The sequence below is a fragment of the Eutrigla gurnardus genome (assembly GCF_963514095.1).
Source record: "Eutrigla gurnardus genome assembly, chromosome: 18".
Lineage (NCBI taxonomy): Eukaryota > Metazoa > Chordata > Actinopteri > Perciformes > Triglidae > Eutrigla > Eutrigla gurnardus.
The window spans coordinates 13,334,710-13,361,004 of NC_139929.1; the positions used below are offsets into that span (position 1 = coordinate 13,334,710).

Below are 26,295 nucleotides of genomic sequence, written 5' to 3' on the forward strand. Positions count from 1 at the left end.
TATAAAGCTCACTAATTGAACATGTTGTAGCATTAATGTCTTGTAATTGATATAAAATCTGTTGATGTTATAAGGTGCATAATATGAGACTTAGGAACAGTTGGATTGACTCTCAACATGGCCACACCTGAGCCGGCGGCTTGCAGCTAACAGTGCTAACTACAGCAAACATGCTCACAGAGCTAATAATATTTACCTAACATGCACTAACTAACGCCTCTCTAAAGCTTGTGCAGCTGCCTGGCTAAAGAGAGGCGAGGTCACGCCCCTTCTGACCTTATTTTGGTAAAAATACGTACGGACGTCAACGGCAAAAGAAAATAATTGTTCTTATCCCGTTTAAGTTGTGCCATGAATTACACGTTTGTCAATTAAAAGATAATTTTGCGAGTCAAGAAAGCCAGTTTTTGTAGCATCACTTACTTAATTGTGTGAAACCAAACATGTCTGGTCTCCCACACTGTGTACGTTACCAACAAGGCTACCAGCCGGGAAGAGAAAGAAGGTTACCGAACACAGACATCGTAGCTAAAGAGAGAGACGAGACGCCACTTACCACACCTTTGGGGGAACAATGTGTAATTCATGGCATAATTCAAGCAGGTTAAAAACAATTATATGTCTCTTTGTTGACAACCATCAACATGTTTTCTGAAGTACGGTCCCACGGGGAACACCAGAAGCTCTGATAACAACACACACAGAGGGACATCACTCCACTATATCTTTAAAGCAGATAGTTGTTTTCTGCTATATTGCACCAATAATGAGCCCTATAACTACGTTATAGATTGGGGTACCAAACATGAAACAAAGAAGAAGTGAAGTTGAAGAGAGCCAGCATCGTCCCTGTGAGGACGTGTTCAGGTCAGCTGCAGACATTTGTTTCGAGATAAGTAACGTTTTCAGACCCGACCGTGGACTCGGGGACTTTAGACAGCCTACTTTTTGCAGCGTGATGCCTCCCTCCCTCTCTCTCCCCGTGCTGGCCGCGGCCCCAGAACCGGCGTAGACCATCAACAGTATGTTCGCAGGCTCGGGCTGTGTACTAGGAAACATGAGCAGGGTGTGATATTCAGAGTCCCGGGCGGCGCGGCGCAGGCCGCTGGATAAAGCGGAGGAGGAGACGGCGGTCCGTGTGGTTTGAGCTCAGGATCTCAGGACGGGAACATGTGAGCGGGGAATGGGCGACTGGAAACAGGATTTTGGTTCTACACAGCAGAGAGACGCAGGAGGGACCCGGGACAGGTAGGTGGCCGAGACACACTGACGCACTTGTGGTCGTTGACGGACCGGGCCGATAGGATCAGTTTAGACATGGTCATGGAGGTTTGGGATCAGGGATGTTTAAACACCTCTAAAACCAGTTTATCCAACTTTGAATGGACAATGCTGAGTTTAAACTGCTCTTTATTCTGGCATTACTCTCCGCGATTTTAAGTCCCATAATAGAATATATAATCCTTCTAATCCATCTGCCAGTGTGCTGTTTATTGGTTTATTCCATCACTACATGGTCCTGTGGGCTACTTATTTGGCAGCAGGGTGCTGACGGCACCGCACCGCACCGCCGCGCGTCTTTCCCCGTGACACATTCAATATTCAGCCTCTCCAGAGGAACTTCCAACATTACAAGTGAAGAGAAAAAAAACACTAAATGTCACATTTCTGGAGCGCGCAGTGTTGTTTGTTTGGCATTAAATAAGGGAGAGCACCAACCGAAATAAACCATTCATGTGCTTTTTAAGAGACATGCGACCGCAGCGCAGAAGAGGCAGGGCTGAAATATTCAAGATGCTTGAAGTGGAATTCTGAAACACATAAAAAAAAAAAAAACTTAAATCAAAGTTTTTACAACCCATGCCACCAAATATGTACTGTAGCCTAGATCTGTTGTAAATGATATGATATAGTTGTGAGAACATATCAGCGAAAGTGTAATAAAAATAATTGTTTCACTTGATCGAAGAGAGAATAAAGCCGGTTTTATTATCATTACGCATCGTTAAGATTTGTGAATTTACCCCTAATAGTTGTTATGGACCTGCTGTCTGATGATATATATTTGGACCTTTTTTATGCTTCGGATGAATTCCTTTGTTATGCATCGGAATTGCAGATGCATATGTTTACAAAGAGCGACCTTAATATGACGCACCACAGGAGCGCAATTACGCACGGTCCGCCTCAGCTCAAGACAGCCTGCAGGCTGGTCCATTCAGTGTATTTGTAGGAGCGGGCGCACAGTGCCGGGTGACCCAGCCACACACACCGGAGCGAAGGTGTCAAATCATCATTTATTAGAAACATGCATCGTTTCCAGGAGACATAGATTTCTTTTTTTTTCCCGACCAAAGGTCACAGTTTTTACTCCATGACCACATCACAGTTCAAGCGCATGTACACACTCTTTTAGTAACATATCCACTTGTCTTCCACAGGAGAGACGCGGGGACGTTGTGACAAAATCCGAGGAGACTTTTTTTTCCTCCTTTTTTTATTTTTATTTTGCGCATCCGAGAAATCGGGGGAATATCTGGCCAAAGATGAACACCATCGTGTTTAACAAACTGAGCAGCCAGGTCCTGTTCGAAGAGAAGGCGAAAGAGGTGGAAATGAGCAGCAGAAATTATCTAGAAGTCATCGACGGGCAACATCCGGACCTACTTTCCAGCAACCAGACCATCAGAGACAACCAGGCCAACAGACACAGGCGGAGCGGGTATGTGCAGCATTCATGTGTGGCTTTTTTCTTCTTTTTTAATATCACGCGGATTAACCGGAGTCTGGCTTTGATGATGAGGAAATACCTCTATTTCACGGTTAACCAGAACTCTGTGGTTATCTAAGGCATGATAAGAAATGTCAAGCTCAGATTGAATTTTACGCACAAAAATGTGTAATTTACGCGCGGATAAATATCCTCGAGGAAAGTCTTTAAGAAGTCTACAACTGTAACTATTAATGCTTCTCAGGGCTGGAACACAAATTAGATTATCCAGCTTGACTTTTTTTTTTCTTCACGTGGCTTTAATACAACAGGATCTGACTGATCAGGGAATTAATATTTCCCAGTCTGGTCTTCATTCAGGCGTTGATGTTCACAGCTAATCTCAACATTAATAACTAGGCCCGCGGTGTTCGGTAGCGTGTCTTATAGAGGTCTCCATCTGTTTCCAATACATACATTCGCCCTTCAACTCCCAGTGTGGTCTAGTCAATCACGTAACAGCCACGTGTTTATTTTTTAAATATTGTTAATTTCTCCCCTTCTGGTGACAGGAGCAGGTGGAAGAAAACACCATGTCATTGTTGTATTAGTTGTGTATCATTTGCATGTTTATTAGGCATGTATTAAATATATATAGAGAGAACAGAACTTCAGGAGCACCCTTCCATAATAAAGAATATTATGAGTCCTGTTCGGTGTCACCTCATTGGAAGCATCAGTGTTAATGAAGAGCATTAGCTGATTAAACAGGTTAGCGTGTGTGTTCGGAGTGTTTGAACCAAAGTTCAGAACACGGCGTTAAATCTCCTTTCGGATGTTCATACTCATCTAGATTACAAGGAAAATATTTGTAGAACATGAACCTCAGGCAGGCTTGAGGTTAGACTAAAATATGTTACATCTGCAGCCAGTGGAGCCTTTTGGTGAGATAAAGGGAGAATCGGAGCGCAGCACCATACTGACATCTACAGGTTCATAAAACCTGCAGGAGCGAAGGTGAGACCCAGTCCTTCACAGACCCCATCAGGCTGCCGTCGTCGGACTTGAATGACACGTTGTTTATATTCCTAACCCTCAGAGCATCTTCAATAAGACATTTTAGATGAAGTGATCTCATGATATTTAGTGTTTTATCTTGTATAACCTCAGCTGTTGATGGCTGAACTCACCACTGAGTCACTGATCTGGCTTGGAATATGTTTATTCTATAATCTCCCATGTTATATTCCTGCCGTGATGTTTTATAGCATCGTCTGGACATGTGTCATAGCCATTTTCTGTAAAGGAAAACCAGAAGTATAATTCCTGCCCTTTGTCAGTCCCTTGTGCGATGGCTTGGCTGTGACTGTGACCCGGCCACATTGTTCTCCTGCTGGGTGTGAAATGTTAATCTGGCAAAAATGTGCGCCTGAGCAAAGTGTTTTTGTTTGTTTCATTGCGACGCGTTGGTGGTTTGTGGGACACGCGATGAAAAAATAAACTGTGAGTGGCCGTGTATCTCTCTCTCTCTCTGTGCCTCTGTCTGCCTCAGTCTCTCTCTCTCTCTCCCTCCCTCCCTCTCTCCCTCTCTGCTATGTCTCTATGTCTCTCTCTTTTAATCCAACCTCTTTTAGCTTAATTGCAGGGCTCTGGGTGAGAAAATTGCATACTGTATAGAGTGTTCACTTTATGTGTCATGACTAACAGTTCAGACGACATGCTGCTCCACTCAGGACTCCACTCCGCAACATTATCTGCTTCACTTATAATACAAATCACACACTTTTATGGCTGAAATTTATATTTCACCAGCATTTTATCCTGATGTGACGAACACATGATGTCAGAATACATATCAAATCATCAGTCACTTGGGAAAACAACAAATATGCTGGAGAGAAATGAACAAAAAGTCCAAGTTTAGATTTGAAAAATCCCCCAAAATGTGTCCATTAAATCCCATGTGCTATCTAGGTTTGATGTGTATATTTATATAATAGTTTGTGATGGGTTTTACGTCGATCTGCAGTGTGCGACTTGGCTGATATTATTCCCCGTGTTTCCTCTCAGGGGACGACCCAGCGGCGGTAAAGTGCGACACAAGCGTCAGGCCCTGCAGGACATGGCGCGGCCGCTCAAGCAGTGGCTCTACAAGCACCGAGACAACCCCTACCCCACCAAGACGGAGAAAATCCTGCTGGCCCTCGGCTCGCAAATGACCCTGGTCCAGGTGTGTCTCCTTTCTTATCCCTTTGCTGCTCAGGTGATAAAGAAAGAGGAAAAGTGAGGTATTTATTAGCGTTCACACATGCAGCGTGATCAGTGAGGGGAAAAAGTGAAATTTTATTTCTGTGGCTGCAGTTTTTGCGTCTGAAAGCTGGATTTTGGCTTGCATTCGCAATTAGGAGGCTGCGAGTAGAAAGTGTTTTTACATCTTGAGCTGTTTATTTTACAGTTCTCATGCAGTGGTGCTTAATGTTAGTTCTACTTACTTCCAAATGCTACAGTTGGCAATTGTGTTCTTCTTTTTTTTTTATTATTTATATATTTTTTATTTTTTTAAGTGGCCGTAAATCAAATTTGGAGTTAAATACAGTAAATCAGCGACTCCCAACCTTTTGGACTTATGACCCCTCTACTTCATCACTCTCGTCATATTACCAAAGTGTGATTTTATTACTCAATGTTGCACGGGCAGGTGAGACTATTCAGAATTTCATTACAAAATATACATTTCTACACAAAATCTCTTTTGGCTTGACTGGTAAATCTGCACCTCAGACTCTCCTCAGGTGAGGTCATACTCTCGGTATAAATGCAGGTTTCTTACACCCTCTGCTGATAATGTAAAAGTACAGTGGGCAACTCGACTGACAGACTGACCGCTGAGAGGAAAACCCAGTGGTGAACGTCAGTGTGTTTAGTGTCTGGCGCTCGCAGCTGTGTGTGTACAGTATCATCTGGCTGACAAGGTCACTGATACGGCCTCAGAAAGTCTGCGGCGGCTTTTTCGGGCCGCCGGCCACGCTGCTTAATCTGGTTCTCATTTTGGGAGCCTGATGGAGCTGTTTGTTTTGGTGAGGGCGAGCAGAGTGCAGAGGAATGCTTTGTATTGGACACCGGGATGCTGTGCTGCGAACACACACACACACACACACACATTTACACACACAACCTCACACACACACACATACGTTTAAGCTGACACCCAAATACCAGCAGCAGTGTCAAAGGTCAGGAGATGAGAGTGATGACAGGCAGGTAAATAATTCTCACCACATTTTCAAACATGAGGGAGGTCCTTCTTCTGCTGTGAGTACATTTGTGAGCTGCTTTCACATTATTATTTTTATTATTATTAGATTTTATGTTGATTTGGTTTGTTTTGCTGAGATGATTAGTTGACTAAATGCACAAAAAATTGCCAAAAGAAGTCATTTATCCAGTAAAATATCCTAAAATGTTGTTTCCAATTTCTCAAATGTGACATCATGCTAAAATATTAGAATATGCAAATATAAATGTCACAAAAAAAGATAATATCTTTTGATTTTGAACTAATGATCGAACAAAACACCTTGATTTCTGGGAACATCTGCTGGGTGTTTTTCTTTTATCTGACCTTTTATGTTCTGAACCTGTAATGGATTATTGGAAAGACATAATCAACAAATGATTCAGTATGAAAATATTTTTTTTTGTTGAAGCCCAATGTGCCTATGGAGCCTGAAAACGACCCAGTTCTTCCACTGTTTAGTCCAAACAAACCGCCGATGCATTTTCCCCTGGAAACACCCACCTGGCACCAGGTGTTTAAAGCGACTAAATCTGTCATGTTTTAGCAAAACAGCCCATTTTCCCCATCTAAACATTGTAAATTATTGCTTCAAAGTTTGTGCTCATACACCAGTGCCATCTCTCCATCACTGTTGAACTCCCTCGGCGTGCCTGCATGCCGTCTCCTCTACGGTACAAACAGTACAGACAGGCCACGGCTGAGAGAGCTGGTTTGGCGGCCTGGTCCCTCCTTTTTTTTTTTTTAAATCTCTCTGGATGTCATGTGAGCAGGCGTGCCATCCTTTCTCTCTACTCTCACCCCATTGAAAGCCATCCTTCCTTCCAGTCCTCATTAGCGAGCCGTCCCACGCCTCGCCTCGTCTCACCTCCCCTCCCCTCCGGCCAAGCCACATGTACTCGATGCCGCCTTCCCCCTGGAGTGCCACAGCGCTGGGCCCGAGACAAAGGGGATGTGGGATGGTCTTAGTTAACGAGAAACACGATACTGGAAGAGGGGATCAGAAAAATAAGTACTCTAGCATAAGGCCCCTGTCTCAGCCTCTTCATAACCCGCTTGAAGTCTATTGAGCATGAAAAGTTATTCTAGTATAACATCTAATGGTCTCCCTTCCCAGTGAAAGGAAGAGCGCTGGCTCGAGTGTCTTTTTTATTGCATCTTGAAGACAGTGTTGGAAAAAATGTATTATTGGAGGGAGGCTGCGCGGGTCCAGAATAAGCACGGGGGACGCACATCTCGGTTGGAACATGAGTTAATGAAACGTTGCGTTCGCTGGCCGTCGGACGTTCGCAGGGTGTTAAATGTTACTGCATGGCGTTGATACAGCAAAGATGCATGCTGGGGTGTCTGTCTGGAGCGTCTGGGATGTCTCTAAGCTGTCTCAGAGAGCCGCTCTGCAACCTGACTCTGCTTCTGCCTTTCGCCGCGGTCTCCTTTTTCTGAAAGAGACTGATGGCAGGCAGCGAGCAGACGTCTTCACAGGCGAGACTTTGTTTTTCTATGATGTGGAATCCAAGCAATGACATATGTTTCTATTTGCTGTATCGCCCCCCCCTCCCTCAGGTGTCCAACTGGTTTGCCAATGCCAGGAGGCGACTGAAGAACACGGTGAGGCAGCCGGACCTGAGCTGGGCGCTCCGGATCAAGCTGTACAACAAATATGTCCAGGGCAACGCAGAGAGGCTGAGCGTCAGCAGCGAGGACAGCTGCTCCGACGGTACGGCAGCAACTCCATCTCACTCCCACGTTCCAGTCCAAGTTAATTTCACAGCTTTTATTTGGAAATATAAGAGTCGAGGGGGCTGATTAATAAAATGTGCTATAATCAGGATATCTAAGACCCCCGCTGCACAGATTTGAACCGTTCTTTTAGAAAATCTGGGTCCCTTATCCTTTGAGTCTGCCAACTTCGTGACTTGAAATTGCTGCAGTACCCCTTTAAAGTTGATGCAGCAGAGATAATGTTACACAGTGCTCTCTATCTCCCCTCATTTTCACTAAGAAGCAGATTTTTCCAGCAGTGCATAGTTCCTTCATTACTAAAAAATAATTTAACACCGTCAATATCATTATTAATTCATCATCTGTCCCTCATTTCAAACAGCAGTTGGTTGTCTGTTTTTTTCCTCTGTGACCCTTGACCTCTTTAATTATGGTTGCTTGTAATTGGTGACTTTGGAAGTTTGGGCTGATTCTTCACTTCTCTTCTACTCAAACTTGCTCAATATGAAAGCAAAAGCTACATGAATACCTTTCAATCTACATTTGAGTCCGAAGCATGAATTGTTTTTGGCAGGATTTATCATATCTGCAAATTTTATGACCATGCTGGAATCATTTGTGTACGTGCCCCACCATGAATCCGATGGAGGACCGCTTGGTCTAACTTGGTCCGGTGTGAACCTGGTGCTCTTTGTACAGAGTGACCGTGAAAATCTCCTTACATCATGCTTCTTGTGCCCCCGAAACTCAAATCTAGCATTATGACCTGAAACGCAGCCAGAGGCCAGTCCATCTCCGTCGGTGGACATCCTAAAGCGGGCTGATGCTATGCAGAGCCATGTTCTGGGTGTATATAAATGGCGAGTGTGTGATCCAGCCGAGAGACGCCGAGGCCGGCGGGCTGCGACACGCTGTCATTAAGACACCCCGCCGAGCCAACCTCCGTCTCCCAGCCTGCAATTGAAAATGAGTAGCTCTCTGTCAGCCGTGTATTTACAGCAACTGCCTCTTTCTACTCGCTGACAGCACTGAAAACATGGTCAGGGAACAAAAAAGGGAAAAAAACATGCATACATACTCACGCAGTGAGAGAATGAACAGAAAGGAAGAGCGCTGTGGTATCGGTGATCTCTAATTAAATATTCGGCCGAGCGTGTGGCTGGAGGAGGAATGTGTGCACGGTGTTTGCATTGTGTCCGCCACAGGCCACTGTACCACCGGAGGCTCTGTATATCTCCCCGACTCTTCCCCCTGTCACATTATGGTTATGAAGCTGTCCGCAGCCTGCTCCCGCTTCTGACCCGTGTGCTAAAAAGCCCTCCATTATGTTTTTAAGCCTGTGCTTTTGTTCCAGAGGCTATTTATGGGGTCGGACCTGACCCTAAAGACTCAGAATGCATTCTTCTTACCGACCCCACAATGTTTTTGGAGATAGCAAGCCTGAGGGAGAAAATGCTGTTTTCTGCATAAGAGCCGGAGCAGACAAGCTTGTCGTAGGTGTTGAAAAGGAAGGAAGGTGGCAGACCTCGAGGTAAAAGGACTCTATTATCAGAACACAATGATTAGATTTATTATCGCTCGTGTGGTTTCAAAGGAGATGCAGAAGAAATTGCCAAATTCCTACCTCAGACGGCACAGGGGAAGGAGAGCGAGTGCGCTACCTCCATGTGTTTCTGATATGTGGGAGCTATAATTTTGATTTGGCCCAGGCTGAATCAAAAGTCCAACCTGCCCAAATTACAAAATTACAGTCTTGGCAGGGACAGTATCTCGAGTGAACTTCTCCCTGATTTCCCCCCTGCCAGAGGATATCTGTTTTTTCAGCGCGGTGTTTTATCTTCCCCCCACATTTTCTTTCATCAGGTAGGGACCTTTTGCTTTAATTCAATCTCTCCGGCTGCCGAGCGCCCTGGAAATTATTTATTTCTGCAGGGGAATAGAGGGGCAATGTGGTCTTGATGGAGAGGAAATAGGCTACCATCCGTTATGGTTTGGTAATGCGTCTTAAGTCTCGGCTGGGCTTTCTGCTCTTGAGGCGGTGCCAACGGGAGGGCAGGAGCGCCAGGTTGAAATCTCCCTGCCCTGGTATTTAGATTCAAAGATTAGCTCAGAATAACCAGACTCTGAGTCAGTGGGGATGAACATGAAAAGTACGTAAGCTGGAGAAGCATTTGCTAAAGAATAAGCGTGTGATTGCTTTGTGCATGAATTCGTTTTTTGGACGATGTTATAGTCATTTGAACATTAATGAACCGGAATTTCCAGTGTGCAATAATGAGCATTTAAGTATTACGTATTTATAGGTGCTGTTTTATAAATACAATGGGCCTCCATTTAATGTATCACATAAATAATAAACTGTACATGTCATCATTATGAGCCTACGTACAGTTAATCAGTGTGCAATAATGAACATTTTAAAACTTCAATGGATTTTATGCTGTATACTGGTGCTAAGAGTGTAGATGCATTGGCTTTCTATAGAGACTATTTTACTTTCAGCAATGGGTTTAGTATAACATAGTTTCATTAAAAAATACATATAGATACAAATGTGATTGTATTCCAGGAATAGTTCAATAAATATGCAAATGTAGGCATTTAAAAAAAAGAGTAAAAAAAACATTTGTTAATGTTTGAGTGTTCTAGGTAAGCATTAAAAGCACAGAAGAATTAAAAATAGGAAGACATGCGAGACAATATATTTCCTTATTCCATAATTCATTCCAAAATGTATTTCTGTATTGCATCTAAATGATTGTTTTTCTGATTTCCCCCCTTGATTGTGTAGACGGGGACAACCCTCAGAGGACACAGAGCAGCCCCGAGGAGCTCAACAAGCCCATGTACCAGAGCGTGATCAAGAAGGAGGGCTCCTCCATGGTTGCCATGGGGATGGGCATGGGGATGGGCATGGGCATGGGCATGGGGATGGGGATGGGCATGGGCATGGGCATGGGAGCGGGGCTGCGCTCGGCCGCCTCCCTGGCCGAGGACTACGTGTCTCCGCCCAAGTACAAGAGCAGCCTGCTGCATCGCTACCTGAACGACTCGCTGCGTCACGTCATGGTGGCCAACGCCGTCATGGACGCCCGCAAGAGGAACCACTCCGGCTCCTTCAGCTCCAACGAGTACGACGACGAGCTGCTCTCGCCATCCTCCTCCGAGGCCGAGGCGAACTTTGTTTATCGGACTGGTAAGGAGCCACATTTCTTACATTCTTTCCCTTGGAGAGTCTCCCTCACACACGACATCCCTCACTTTTGTTCTTTTTACGTCCCCTCCATCTGGACATTTTGTTTTAATTCCTGCAGCTGGCCCATTATTTCCACCGGTCTGTGTATTAAACTGCTGCTGCCTGCTCACGCCGTTTTCCTCCACCTCCCTACATTTGATACGGTGTTTGGTGTCGCCGAATGTGATTCTTGCGGCCGCTGAAATGGAGATGCAGTAAAAAAAAAAACACTAAACTGCCTAGTTAGATTCAAGCCAGGCCCCCTGTGTCCAACACACATATCCACCGCAGAGCAGCTCGTGCACTATCACTTCACACTCCCTCCTCACCCACTCACCGAGCAGAGAAGGAATTCCCCCCCAGCCGGCTCCTCTGACCAGGCTTTAGCAGGCCAGACACAACAAGGCCATGTGGAACATGCTCACTTTCAGACTACTGTTTGGCATGCTTTGATCCTGCCATGAGGTCCCGCTGGGAGAGCAGGGGCAAGGCAAACGGGCCGCGTGTGTTTGTGTGTCGGCGGGCTGTGCTCGTGTGATCCGTGGAAAAGCGTGCGTTTCTTTTTTTAGGCAAAGTGACCTTTGAAAAAAGTTTAAAAAAAATAATAATAATAATAATCGTAGGCCATGAAAAACAAAGACGAATCTCTTGACACGGGTCACTTGTCGTTTACAAATTGCGAATCGGGGAAAAAATAGTTTTGTGTCATTAGCTTTTCTTCAGGAATGGAAAACACATTCCAGAGTGAGATGAAGAGATGAAGTGTTTCTTTGGTTTTGTCCAAGCTGAGGCTGTATTGTCCCATTTTTGCTGTTTCTACTTCTTGGTTTTGACACCTTCTGGAAGGAAGTAATCCTTTGAAAAAAAGTCACCTTACACACTTTATTACTAGCACCTGGTTTTATTTAGGGCATCAAAATTGTGAAAAAATCCTTGAAAACAGAATCAAGTATCCTGTTTGTTTACTGGGATTAGCTCCGTGTTGTCTTTGCCTTCAGCAGCAGGGAATCTCGTGTTTTTAAGTTGAACCAGCTCAGAATGTTTTACAGTGATGTAATTGACGCTGATCTCCTCCTAACTGTGAATGTACAATCACATAACAGCTCTCACTACGAAAGCTTTCAGCTCGCAACTCGCCTAAGCTGTGAACAATCAGGGTCAGACCTGTCTTCTTCAGCCGGGAACACTGCGTCTTTGTTCTGGCGACACTGAGGTTTTCACTTTCTGATGGGCGTGGGCAGTTTTTTTTTTTTTTGGAGGTGTAGGTGACGGAGTGATGGAGGACAGGGCCTTTGCTCGGGGAAGAGCAGATTTTATTGTGTTCCGTTGAAATGTGTTTTATATTATCTGAGCGGGGAGGAGGGCGTGTGTGGGGTTCGTATGAAATGCATCAACAGCTGCGACGGTTAAAATCCTCCCGATCGAAGAACTCGAAACCCTGTGACCTGAACGAACATCAGGCTTTTTCACATCGAAGCACCTGCTGGGACTCACAGATGGAGAAAGAGAGAAAGAGATGGATAGACCAAGTGAGACTTATAACTCCCCCTCTACCAGATTTTAATAAGAGAAATCCCAAAAAAGGATTAATTCACCTGGCCGACCGGCTGTTTTTAATAGAGAGTAACTATTTTATCTCTATGGTTAATATCATTTCTTGGCGTTGACGTCTCCCTCTTGGATTCCTCGGGCTCTGGCACGTTTACAGTAGTGTTACTCTGTTACATGCAAGAGAAGCTTTTGAATCCACACATGGAAAGTTCTCCGAGGCGGTGTTGACTCATGGGATCGAACACCTGCTGGGGCCCTCCGATGCGATCGCCCAGTTGAACAAACGCAACAAAAAGAAAAGTTGAGAAAATGAAATTTTAATTCCACATCTGATCTCGCCGACGTAGACAGAGCAAATGAAAGAGGGAGGCGGAGAGAAATCATTTTAAGCTCGGGTTTGCATCATTTCCTCTGTAGCTTTTTTTCCCCCTCCTGTGGCCGCACATTCCAGATATTTTTGTAGTGAACGCATTCCTGTTTTACAAATAGTTTAAATGTGTTTATGATATAAAAAAAGAGAAAATGCTTATCTGAGTTGCAAATTACACAGGGTAAAATTACGGATCATATCAGATCAGAAGCACTGTGAATGTTTCCCTCACGTTTGGCAAAGAATTTGAGAAAGAGCACAAAAGGTGTCTCTTGGCACATTCTTTTGATGAATCCCGCCTGTATGGCGGTTGGCATTGGTCAACGCAAAAGTGGCGTGCCTGACAACCAGCGTCCCATTGGCTAAAAGTCCATTAGCGGGCCAGTTGGCTGTGGTGGCCGCAGCCTGAGCCCTCAGTGTTATCTGTGACTACAGAGGGCAGTCAGACGTGGCAGGAGATGGAGAGTGTAGATTTACCCCAGTGGAAAACTACACTTCTGCTGGCCTTGGAAGGACTCACACACACACACACACACACACACAACCATGTACCATTCACAGGCCTCATGCACACACACACATCCAGTACAAACACCCACACGCACACACACCTACAGCCCAAAGCCCGTGGGGAATTTCATTGAACACAAGGAACAGTAGAATTCCATCACACATGCCAGAGGTTTCATGCCAAATTACCCTTTAATGGGATATTAAATGGCAGGAATCTGGCCCAGTGTTTTCCTTTAGCTCCGTACCAGATTTCGCCCCGTCCAATATCATATAGATCATTATACGGCAAATAACGTTTCTACGGACAGAGACTGAGAGATCTTGGTTCAGACATTAATACACGAGGTTGACGCCGCTGCATTTTCACAGGTTCTCTCCTTCATGGACTCGTAGCCTGGTGAGTGGAGAATGCCTTCCAATTCTTCTATTGATCTGGAAATGCATCGATATCTGAAAGCCAGGAGGTCACCTGTATGTTTTTTAAGTAGTTCCAATAATTTGTGCAGTGCATCAATTAAATAAAAATAATGAACATTTTTCTACAGGCTATCCTAGTGGCTTTGTGAGCTCAGAATGAAAATGCTAACATGCTGATGTTTGATGATGATGACGGCGCTACATTAATAGTCAGGGGGACCACCAAAGTTATTAAAGTTCATTCAAAGGGGAGCGTGAAGTTGAGCGCCAAATTTCAGGGCAATCCACCCAATCGAGACATTTCACTCAAAACCACAAATGTCAACCTCATGCTGGCGCTAGATGAAACGTCTCTGCATCACCAAAGTGATGGCGGCGGTGCCAAGCCGCTGGCGTGGCTGAGAAGTCATTTTAGAAGGCATCTTTATTGTTTATTTTGTTTATTCGCCATTGTTTGTGCGCTACACATTACTGCCTCGTTACTCAACAGCAGCTCCGAGGTGACAGACGTACTGGCAAGATGCTAAAACATGCTAATGTGCCCTGAATATCCATGCCAAAATGATCACCTCATCTGAATTTAGCATGGTAGCATTTTCATATTTGCTCATTAGCATTTAACGCAAGGTACAACTGAGGTACAATAAAAGTTTTTTTAAACTATTAGATTCTTGGTCATACAATGAAGCATTATTTTACAGCATCAAAGTGGCTTCCAGCTAAATCACATGGTGTTCAACACAAAATACTAAATATTTGAGAAATAGGTTCAATGAAAACAGCCGTGTTTGACGGCAGCCGCTGAGATCCTGAGGGCCTTTTCAGAATTAGGTCACAGCGAGTGCCAGACAGTTATTGAATCCTGGAGAATCCAGCGGCACTTAAGAAGCTCCGGAGTCGTCCAGGTGAACGGAGGAGAAATCATCCTAATGTGGAAAGAATCATGTTTGGCTCTCTTGTCTCGAGGTAAAAGCTGTGATGGGTGTTCATGATAAAAGATTTCTATCGTGGCTGTTTTCCTATTTTCGACTAACAAGGTATACTTAACTGGATTTCCTTCACCGTTACTGTCTCTCGTGTTTCCTTTCCAAAGAGAAACCCAACTGTGATGATATACGCGGCGGTGTTGTTGGCGGCTGTTGTGTCTGATTGAAGACGTCCGCTGACTGATGAGCGGCGGGGTAATTTACTGCTGGCCGCAGAGCAGCAGGAGAGACAATGCTGGACTTGGGGGCTGTTGGTGACAATGAGCCACTCCCGGACAGTGATGGATGACGACTCCTCGTCTTAGGAATCCAGAGATGTGGATAGACTGGCTACGATTCGCTCTTTCCACAGTTTCATAGGAAAGCAGAAAGGGAAGACAGAGAGAGGAGGGGGTTAGCGATGTTGTTCCAAGACTGCCGCTTTTTTGCCAAGACTCGTTGGGTTGGGATTGGGCTTCAGGAATCAGTGTGGAAGGGATGAGAGGAGGGAGAGGGAGGCACTTGTTCCATCCAGATCTAGTTGAGTTTCTCCAGCAGTGGCCTGTTGGGAGAAGAAAGGCAGCATGGTGGCAGTGAGTAAGAGACACAGAGGCCGCGGTTGGAAGAAGTGACCGAGCATGTGTGTGTGTGTGTGTGCGTTGTATTTCTTCTCGTAAAGATAGGGAGACGAGGGAAATCTGCCACGAGGACAGTCGACCAGGCTTTGCTTTTATTAAGGGGCTGTTTCAGGAATAGGATTTATGGGCTGGGTTCAGAGATGGGACGACATGCAGGATTTAATCACAGGTTGCGATAAAACACAAGTTGATTATGGCGAATGTCCATTATTGGGAAAATTATGAATATCATCACGAGTGAATTGGAAAAAGCTGTCGAGATTGCTATCATGGTAGAGAAGTGAAAAAGAAGAGACTCACATTCACACTGTTACTGTTTAAAAAATAAAATCAGTAAGCAGGTATATGATATATTCCTCCGCAGATTTGCAGATAAATATTGAGCTTGAAATAATCCATAAATTAAAGTCAATGGACTTAAACCGAAAATTCACATATGACATCATACCATGTACCACTTAGCTTTTTTAACTTTCCCTTGCAGACGATCCTTCTGGCATATTTAACATAGATCTTTTTTTTGCTTCTAACGCTCACTATATAAATGTAGCCTCGTTTGTTACGTGACCCAACGCTATTCAAAATGTACTATAAAGAAAAAAAAAAAGGAAATGAAGTTATCTTGTGGCACCCTTGATCTGTCCGCGACACCCACTTTGGGAACCACAGCTAGAGGGTGCGGTCTGGGGATATTCCAGAAAAACAAAGTCATACTGTTTTCAAATGTCATTTCTCAACACTGTGAGCACCACGGATGATCAATCGTATTGGGGGAAGGTCAGAGGCAGGGTTTAGGGTTAGTATGTTGTTTAATTTGAGTGAAATTACCCTTAAAAGTTTAGAATGAGGGCCGTAAATTGATGATAAGCACCTGATACTTTCAAAATAAGAGCCTTACAGCACAAATGATACTCTAAAGTAATTGTTGCACTTTGTCTCGGTATCGTGGCGTCCTCAGTGATGAGAAAGGCTGTGAAGTGTCCTGCAGGGTGTGGTTGGTCCAATGGTGGGAACTACTGGGAGTTGGCAGAGATGAGGTATAATCCTGGCTTTTAGCTTAGCTGCAGCTTCATGCAAATGGAAAGGTGGAGAAAAGACTGAGAAGGAAAAAAAACACGATGGCGAACCTGTCAGTGGAAGATGGGACATTGACGTGCGACCACTAAACAGAGGCTGGGTGGGAGGCAGACGGAGAAGACGGCACCAGACTGAGACAGCGTTCATTCTAGCCGTCATCCTGCGGAGAAGTGTTAACAGACAAACATCAGAACGGACAGTGTTTATACGCAACTCCCTAACATAGAACTGGAAGAGTGAGGAATAATGAGCCCTCTCAACCTGATCGTTTTTAAATCATCAGCACGCCAAGGCTTTTAGGGACACACACACACTCACTCACACACACACAAGCACAATGGGGTCATCAGATTCAGGGAACACAGCTGCCTGCCTAGTCAGAGAAACCGAGCGGCTCGGCCCCGGTCTGTATAAAACACAAATTGTTTCCACTTTAAAAAAGCCGAACTGTGTCTAGAACAATAGGCTGCCATTGTGTTCCCACGGGAGAGAGGAGAGCAGAGAGAGGTTTAATGAGAGAGCAGAGGTGTGACATAGTGAGGACACGGGACACACACACACACACAGAAATCCCCTCAGAGTGTGAGAGGGCAATTCAACCCACCACTGCGAGGAATTGCAACATAATGATGCAGTGAGTGCAGAGCAAACATATCATTTGGCCTCCAGCTCCCGAAAAAAAAGGATATTTTTGGGCACATGAAAACACTTAAAAATCGGAATAATGTTTACTCGTGGTTTCGTCCTTTTTTTTTTTCCTAATGTGTGTGTTTTGCGAACCGCAAACAACAACCGTTTTTTCCCAGAGGATGTTCCTGGGAAACCTGCGACGGAGTGGCCTGATGCTTGGGGGGGGGAGGGGGGGTCAAACCCACTGTTTGTCTCTTTCCTACCTTTTGTGGAAAGGCGACGATGACAGAGCTCATCTGTTCACCGTCAGCGGTGTGTCGGCGCGCTGCAGGGATGTGTGCATGTTGTCATGGAGATAGTAACCAACGTATGAGGCCCTCTGGTCCTCAGGCGCTATCGTCCTCTCCTTTTGTGATGATCGTTTTCATGCGATCATCTGTTGTCACGCCAAATCCCAATTTCTGATTCCTCATGATGAGCCCACGGACACACACACACACACACACACACACACACACACACAGAAGAAGACACACACTTGCCATGACAACATATTTACTTCTTTGTCGAGACGCTCTTCTCATTTTGGCTGATTTACGGGGGCCCTGATTACACTCTGTTTACTGGCACTCGTAAACACAATGACATCCTGGCAGCGCTTTAACATCTCAAACACTGTTATTATTTCTCCATCTAGCAAGAAGACACAAAGCGTAATCCCCGTTGCTGGATCTTGGTTATCTGCCCTGACCGCAGCCACACACACACACACACACACACACACACACACACACACACACACACACGTGTGTCATCTGCCGGGCAGACGTGGAAAAAAACCAACACCGAAAAAAGAAATGTAGCCGATGGGAGAGTCATTTTTGGGCAGCGGCTCAGTATCTGTCTGGCTCTGTCACTGTGTGTATGTTCTATTTAATAGCGTAAGAGCTAATTATTCAATATTTTTTAAGTGATGCAAGTGTTGTAAGGGCAAAAGGAGAAGGCATTAAATTCACGGCGTGTGTGATTTCTTTGGCTAACTGAGTGGAATTGACAGTTTGGTTCGTTGGAGCCCCAGGCCGTCCGACTCCTTCGCCACCCGTAGAGACAGAGAGAGACGGGGGGAGAGAGAGAGGGCTGGGAGGGGTGATATACAAGTAGGGTTGGCAGAGCACGAGGGGCTGGAGAGCCAAGGCATCACTAACTTCATTTACAGACTCTTCTTGACATTATAAAAAGCACAGATCATTGAAGGAATATATAAAACATAGATGTGGATGCCCGAAGGCAGTAAGCGATCGCTCTGTGTCGCACCACGTGCTCATGACTCTGTGGCTTGGGTCGCCGTCAAGTCAAAGAAACGTCGCCCGGAGCGTCCGTCACTTCCTTTTTTTAGTTGGATCCAAAGACTCTCTGTTAAAGGGAAGCGGTGTCAGCAATCATTCCAATGTGACTTCATATCCGGTAGTTCATCACACAGACTCCGCTGGAGGTAAAGCATCGCCGCAGGGTGGAGCGGACGTGAGTTATGACTCACCTGCGCTGACAGTAACAAAGTGCTGACTCATCCTCAGACCTCGGCCGGCCGCCTGGCTGATCAAAGGAGCGGTGCGACTACACGATGATCTGTTCCCATGCTGACATGTTCCGCGGTCGCACAGGTCAGCGGCGAGCAGATCGTCGAGTCTGCAACGCCACTTTGGTTCTCATCAGGTGCTTTAGAGGAAAAGCAGCTTAGCTCATTTCCCCACTTCAACAACTGGGTTTGGATTTGTGTGTGTGTGTGTGTGTGTGTGTGTGTGTGTGTGTGTGTGTGTGTGTGTGTGTGTGTGTGTGTTTCCAACTATCCGACTTTCTCCAGTGGTGGAATAATCTTCTCATTCCATTCAAAATAAATGCATTTTCACGTCTTCCACTTCCTAAACTTTCTTTAAACAGGGTTTATTAGTTCAAACTAATTGCTTTAGTAATTGTAAATGATTCATTTACTGATGCTGTATAAATCTTTGAAGCTATTTTTACTGAGTTGCCAGGTGATTCCAAAGAATCTCTGCCTGGCGTTTGTCCTCCTCCCGCTCTGTCTATTCAGCTGCTCTCCACTTGTTGAGTCATTTATTTACAACTGGATTTTTTATCAATGACATTGCAGCATTTGTTGATGACTCACTATTGTTTCTCATGACTCGTCAGAACGTTTTTTTGAATGACTCAATTAACATTGAGTTTATGCACAGTTGATGGTTTATTAGTGTTTGACATATTAATGTTTATTACTGTAAACATTATTATTAATGGCTCACCAGCAATTTTTACAGCCAGGCAACCCAGATTTTTATTCATGGATAATAAGTGATCTTATGAGGCACAAATTTATGTGATACTCACCTAGAATGAAGCCATAAGTTACAAACTGGTTATAATGGGTAGCTTATGACAAAGTGTTAAACATTTCTCACAAATTACTAACTAATACTAACTTTCTCTGTAGCTTTCAACTTCACGTCACGGTCTTCCTCGTGTCGCCTCAGTCGTCTTCGTGTGATCTGGTTTTGTGATAACAGGCGGTCGTAGCTTGTAAGGATGTAGAGCTCCAGAACAAAAAGCTAACAAGTTTATATTTAGCTGCTTTGATCCAAAGCAACGTAAAAGAATAGTTAGTAGATCGCCGTCAGTCTCGGAGACAACAGCGCTATCGATCTTCTCATTGAACCCTCAGGAAAAAAAGGTAAATGAGCTCATTTCCCAAACTCTTCCTTTAGAATCCCGTCCTTCCTCTTATCGGCTCTGGTTTTCAAACACTTTATTCTGTTGTTTTTTCTGTTTTATGGTCATGGGAACATTGTGAAGCCACTGAAGACGTATTTTTGGCAACATGTGATTTTTGGTGACCTAAGACTTGATGCTTATTCTAAGACACTCCGGATGAGACCACCAACTGAAATGTCATATAAAATGTGTGTGTGTGTTTGTGTGTGTGTGTTTGTGTTTATTTGCCTGCCTAATTCAGCCCAGCCCTTGGTTTGTGCAACAGGGCCTGCCTTGTTTATTGTTGTGTGTTGCTAACAACAGCACCAGATGGTAATGATGATAGTCAACCACTCTCTTCAGTTTGCTGTCCACAGAACAGGTGTAACCTCATTCCCTTTCTAATTTGTCAGCCCACGCTTGTTTCCCCTCATTTTCACCAAGTTTTCTTAAAACGCGTTTTTTTTTTTTTTTTTGCCCTCTTATTGCTCACCCTCTATTACCCCGCGGTGATGTTAAGTGAGGTAGTATTTTTGGACTTCCAGCATGACGCCAGAAACCATCAAACTTCTTAGCTTTCCCCTTTGGCGGCCCGTGAAACCCCACTGTCAGTGGAGCCCAAAGGCAACAGAAAAGTGGACCGAGTGCTCGGTAGCCGAGTAGTAAAACAAAAAAGAGAAAGAAGAAAACACAAGGAAAAAAGAATGATAAAATAATAGAAGGTCTCCCGTGATTTATTGGCGATTTATTGAGTCTTTGGCACTGCTGTTGTTTTTAAAAATCTGAGTTTTAAATGTTTTAGGCACAGAGTTTTGGAAATAGGAGTTTTTTGGAGTTTTTTGTACGCAGTGGTGCATTTCCACATCCTGGGGTCCGGGGTTCACAAGGCTTAGTCCTAAGGGGGGGTCCTGGTGGGGTTAAGGGTGGCCTCAGAAAACAGTGTTTTGTATGTTCTCCTCAAACACACTGGAAACACTTAACGCTGCGGATGGAAAGACTCACACACAGCACTTCTCAGCCCACAGTGACTTCACAACACACAAAAAGACACTTTCTTCTGCATCTTGTTTGTCTTTGATGTCGCCAACCGACACCCAGCTAATATATATATTTTTTTGGGGGGGGCGGGGCGTAAACAACACATGAAAACAGTGTAATGGGCCTGTAATTACAGAGCTGTGATCATGAAGAATGGTGCATATTTGTAGTTGGGATCAATCTGCTTCCGAGCGCTGGCAACAATCAAGAGAATTAGATGGAGGTAGACGGTCACAGTCTTCAAATGTGCACAATCTAGGCCAAGACAAAACTGCAAAAAAAAAATATGAGAACAGGAGATAAAGAAGAGGCTTTGAAAAAACAGCTTTGAAAATTTGGAAGAATTCTTGACACGTCCACCGTTTATGAAAACATAGAGGGGAAACATTGCATTTGTTTTGGCTGCGCTGCACGAGTCTCCGAGTACCTGGATCAGGGTTTATCACAGCAAAGCGCTGCAGCGCGGGGTGAACGGGTGGAGGACGGAGGACGAGGGACCTGAGGAATATCAATAAAGGCAAAGGGACTCGCTGATGAAGCAAGATAAAGGCGGGGGGAAAGATCGGTCAGTGGGGAGATGTGGCCAGACAGAGAATGTGAGGGATTTTGTTGGAACGCTTTGACGCACTAAAACCTAAAGTCTCAATCTGTACTTCTGGGTTATCATGTCCTCATCTCCCTCTCGGACACGTGCACTTGCATTCCTCTCTTCTGCTGTTGAAGGATCATCAACAGGAGAAAATGGCTGAATGAAGACTATCTTTCTCTCTTTGGAATACATCTATTACAGAGCAAACTGGAAAACTGATGGAAATGTCATAATCAGGCCCATATTAGCTGCGGGGCCTTGCAAACCCAGTAATGTCGACGTGGGTCACGCTACACTTTTGTAAAAACAAGGGAGGAACAGAGCGAGGCGTTGGGAATAATTAGGCGCTTATAGCAGCTAGCGAAAGCCCGAACACTGGATCCAGGTCTTTGGAAAGTCTATGAGGGGGCTTTGGCGAGGTTAGAGGGGACAACGCAGAGTGTAAAACCGTGTGTGCTAGCTCTCTTCTTTGGCGGCCGTCTGCGACGATGCTAAGCCCTGAACGCGGTGTCCTCGCGCAACCTCTTCCAGCCCAACAATCATGGGAATGAGATTCCAGTGGAAATGAAGGGTGCAGATTTTTATTATCAGGAAGGAACGCCCGTGGACTATTTTGTTGTGGTGACAGTGGTGTAAGGAAAGGCTTGTTAAAAAGGCAGCTCAGGTTTAGACATTTGCTTTACTGGGAATTGTGGTGTGGATGGATGCTGGGACATCTGGGAGGGTGAAGGAGGACCTAGAACTGTTGGATACCGTTGGAGTTCGCCTTCTTTAGAACGTTCTTAAGTGAAGCAGTCATCTTTACCTGGTCACGATTGAACTTCTTAAAAGCTCACAGGGCCTTAGCTGTTTGTTTGGTTTAAGAGAGCGCCTGGAGGCTGCACGGCTGGAAAAACCCAGATGCTCTTTTAACGCCTCATGAAACGCCAAGCCTGTGTCATCGTATTCAGCGCCGGGTCTGAAACGCACCTCGAGCTGGACGCGAGACAGAAGACAGGTTCAGCGCAAACACACGCTCAGATTAACCCACGCACCGGCGTCCACATGGTCTTTCTCTCGGCGGCGTGCTGAGGTAAACACGCTGGTTGCCCCGAAGAGAAGCTCGGTTTCATTGTTTAATGACTCTGCTATTCCCCGCTAATGTTTTACATATGAGATGGAGATTGCTCCCATTTGAAGAGGGGGAAGAAAAAAAGAGTGAGAGCAGACATCCATCTTTCTCTCACTGACTCACTTGCCTGCCTTTTCATTCTCACTCAAATATTTTACACTCAGTCATTTTCAATCTGATTTCCTCAGACAACTCAATTACGTTGGCCGGGGCCCATTTGTTTTTGGATAAAATATTAGGGAATGGAGTTTATGAGTCATAAGAAACATCTTTCAACTCAATCCTATTACTCACCTTGTTTCTTGACGGCTCCTTGCAAAACGTCCTTTTTGTCCAACATCCGAGTGAGGAGAGAAAACAGAGCAACACATGTTTGCACAGGACAGGGTGTACACTTACAGCAAAGACCTCACACACACACACACACACACACACACACACACACACAGAACCCGAGCCTGTATGTTCAGCTAGATTTCAATAAATCATTGACCCCCGAGAACTCTGCAAAACCAACCTTTTTTTCTCCTTCTTCTCTTTCTCTCAGAAACCACAGACCATGGATCAAGTAAATGTGACAAGTGAGTGGACTTTCTTTTACCTCGCAGCCTTGGATCAAATCCTCTATTTTCATTCATTACAAGCTGAACTTGACCTCTAACTCCCGGCTCTCTGTTTTGTTCTTTCCCGTGTGTGTTTGCGCCTTCCTCTGATCATCAGCAGCGGCGGTGGCGTCGGCGCTGTGCAGAAGGAGAGGGTGAAGGGCAAAGACGAGACGTACTGGAGGGAGATCAACGCCGCCATGGCCTTGACCAACTTGGCGCAGGGGAAGGACAGCGTCTCCGGGACCACCAGCTGCATCATCCAGAAGTCCTCCCATATAGCAGAGATCAAGACTGTTAAAGTTCCACTGATGCAGAAATATTAGCCCCGACGTCGTCCTCCCATCTCTCTATGCAAACCAGCAAACATTCCTGTTCCAACGAACTCGCCGGAGTCCACATAAACTCCCAAAGAAGTGAAAAGAGAACTTGTGTTTAGGGAGGGGGGGTGTGTTTGAGGCGAGGAAGTTGTGGAACAAAAAGAGAACTCACTCTTTTTGGTTGTTATTGGTGTCTAAAAAAGTGCAAAAGAGGCCTTGACCATCATTTCCTTTGCTGGGTTGACAGCCAAAAGGCTGACGAGTTTCACTGCAGTATTTCCTAAAACAAGACACTTTTGTAATGTTAACTTATTTTTGATGATTTTTTTATTTCTCCTTTTTTTTTTACGCTACGAAATTTGTATTTTGCCGAAAAGTGCCTTTGTTACTTCGACAAATAACTCGCCGACTGTGGTCAATGCAAATTACAGATACTGACGTGCCTCCCCGGAATATTTCACTATGTTAAGTGACTCAGTCATGATTCAGGATCGGTTTTGCGAATGAAAACTCCCCATAGCAGCCTGTGCCTTAAGGACTGAATGAGCTCACCATCTGAGCCACTGATGAATGCAAATAGACGCACACACACACACACACACGTTCTTAGAAAATACCCAGCAGCAATTCCCTGAAGGCATTGCGATTATTTTGACTGGAGTCTTCATTTTGACTGTACCGAACACTGTTTTGTCTCAGTCAGCTTCACGTTGCTGGCACGCCAACACTAACGCTCGGATACGTAGATGAGTCGCCCTAACGTGAGCAGATCGATAAGAAGCCAACGCTCTCCACCTTGTCTACATGTCGGCCTTGGGTTGCATTACACAGTGAAGGATTGCTTTCTTTATCTGGGCTTTTAGTTGATGAAACGTGCACTAAACACTCAGCTGGACTCAAATGAAGTCACGCTCCCCCAGCAGATGTACGTAGATCTACGGGCTTTAAGGTTCAGTACAGTATCTGTTTGGCAGAAGAATGCCATGACCTAAAAGGGATGTTTTTGCTTTGCATTATCAGTGTTTTTATGTGGACAGGGTTGCTTTTTTCACTTGTTTGTGCTCAGAACAAGATACTCTGGAGTGAATGAAAAAAACGAAAAAGCCACCACCAGCAGCTCCCCCCTAGCCTTTTGATCCTCAGCCCTCTCAGCTGTTTAGCATTACATTCAAATTGCTGTTTACAAGAAGACAGAGGATAGACTTAAAAGTTGACTCCCCCTACCCTTGCGTTTCTTTTTTTTCTTCGAAAAATTTCAGTATTTGTCGACCAAGCAAGTGTTTCAAAAGTATTTGTTATTGTCAGTCTGTATATGTGTGGTCCTTTTGTTTTTAATCCGAAAGTTGTACTTGGTTTCACTTCACCGCGCCTCGTACAGAGCTTCTTTTGTCATCCAATGGAAAGAAGCTCTTCTCTAGAAAGGACTTACGTACGGTGCAATGTGTTAGAAACGTTTGTGGCGAACGATTGCCAAGTTCACAAACTGGGGGAAATGGAGTTGGACTTATGGGAGAAACTGAAGTTGGCTCTCCACGCTGACTTTTTAGTTTTATGTATATCTTTAAGGTACTGTTAATGTGTGTCAAAATGTACACTCCTTCATAAAATTGTTTTTTGTTTGTTTTTTGACAACCCATACTGTGCTTATGGTCAAGGACTTTGAGAAGGAGTGACGCTGCACAAAGTGACTTTTTGACATTTTTTTAATGTCTTGAATGTGCAAACTGTTAAAAAAAGAAGAAGCTGCACTTACACTTCTACGGTTTTCAATCAGAAAACACAGCCTCCATTGACAGCTTCAATGTTTTTACATAAAGGTAAAGAGAAGTAACAGAAATGAAGGACAACCCTATATTATTCCTGTTAGCGTGCCTATGGAGGTCTAATGAAATCAATCGCACTAGCCAATCCCCAGGCACTATTTGCTCATGCAGCGGGGGTTGTGCGCTCCCACATGTGTTTTTTATACACCTGATCCAGGCAGGGTAGCTGCGGGGTAGTGCCGGGCCCGCTCCTTGTGTTTCTAATCGCACCTCTGAACCTGTGGACCACTCGCGACCCTCACACCTCACACGATACCCGCTCGCTGGGAAGAGAGAGCGCCGGGGACGGAGGCTTCAGAGACCACAGAGCAGCCTTTGTTGTTCCTACCTGCGGTCGCTCCTCGGCGACGACATGCGTTTAACAAAGAGGGTTTCCGCGGCCAAGACTTTGGTACTGTACATGCCTTTCTCCAGCTCAAGCCCTGCTTTCACAACCCCGCCGACAAATGGAAAGCAACGGTATGTATTAAAGCCTATAAATTATTATTGCAGACTTTGTAAAAAACAAAGTGGTGACCATAGTTTGTTTTTTTATTGTTAAGTTATATAAATTGAGATTCTTTTTTTTTTGTTGGTTTTGATAGAGACTGGATTTTCAATCCAATGACCAAATGCATATCTCCTTGTATTGTCCGAGTTGCTCTCATGTAAAATTTCTTTTATAAAAACAGTTGTTACTTGGTCAAAGCAAATAATGAATGAATAAACCTCTGAATGAAATGCAAAGCATCACTCCTTGTTCCGTTTTCATTTTCACACATTTTTGCTGGTTATTCCGTTATTCTTTTTTTTTTCTTTCTTTTTTTTGCCTCTTGGAGGCAGAGAGAGAGGCTTTTAACACAACATTGACATCATGTTTTGCTGACGTGTTGGAAAATTGCAATTTTCTACTTTGCAACATTCTATTTATGGTGGCCATTAAGTGCTGTTCACTTTCCTTTTAG

At 44.7% G+C, this 26,295-nt stretch overlaps 1 protein-coding gene across 1 annotated transcript; it reads left to right on the forward strand.

The window, feature by feature from the left end:
- The first annotated feature begins 1,147 nt into the window (after positions 1-1,147).
- On the forward strand, positions 1,148-26,083 carry mkxa (mohawk homeobox a). The gene is made up of 7 exons (XM_084034055.1): positions 1,148-1,248; positions 2,442-2,722; positions 4,781-4,940; positions 7,569-7,722; positions 10,519-10,923; positions 23,154-23,187; positions 23,327-26,083. The coding sequence occupies exons 2-7, from the start codon at positions 2,547-2,549 to the stop codon at positions 23,532-23,534; spliced, it is 1,137 nt and encodes a 378-aa protein (XP_083890181.1). The 5' UTR covers positions 1,148-1,248; positions 2,442-2,546; the 3' UTR covers positions 23,535-26,083.
- Positions 26,084-26,295: the final 212 nt, after the last annotated feature.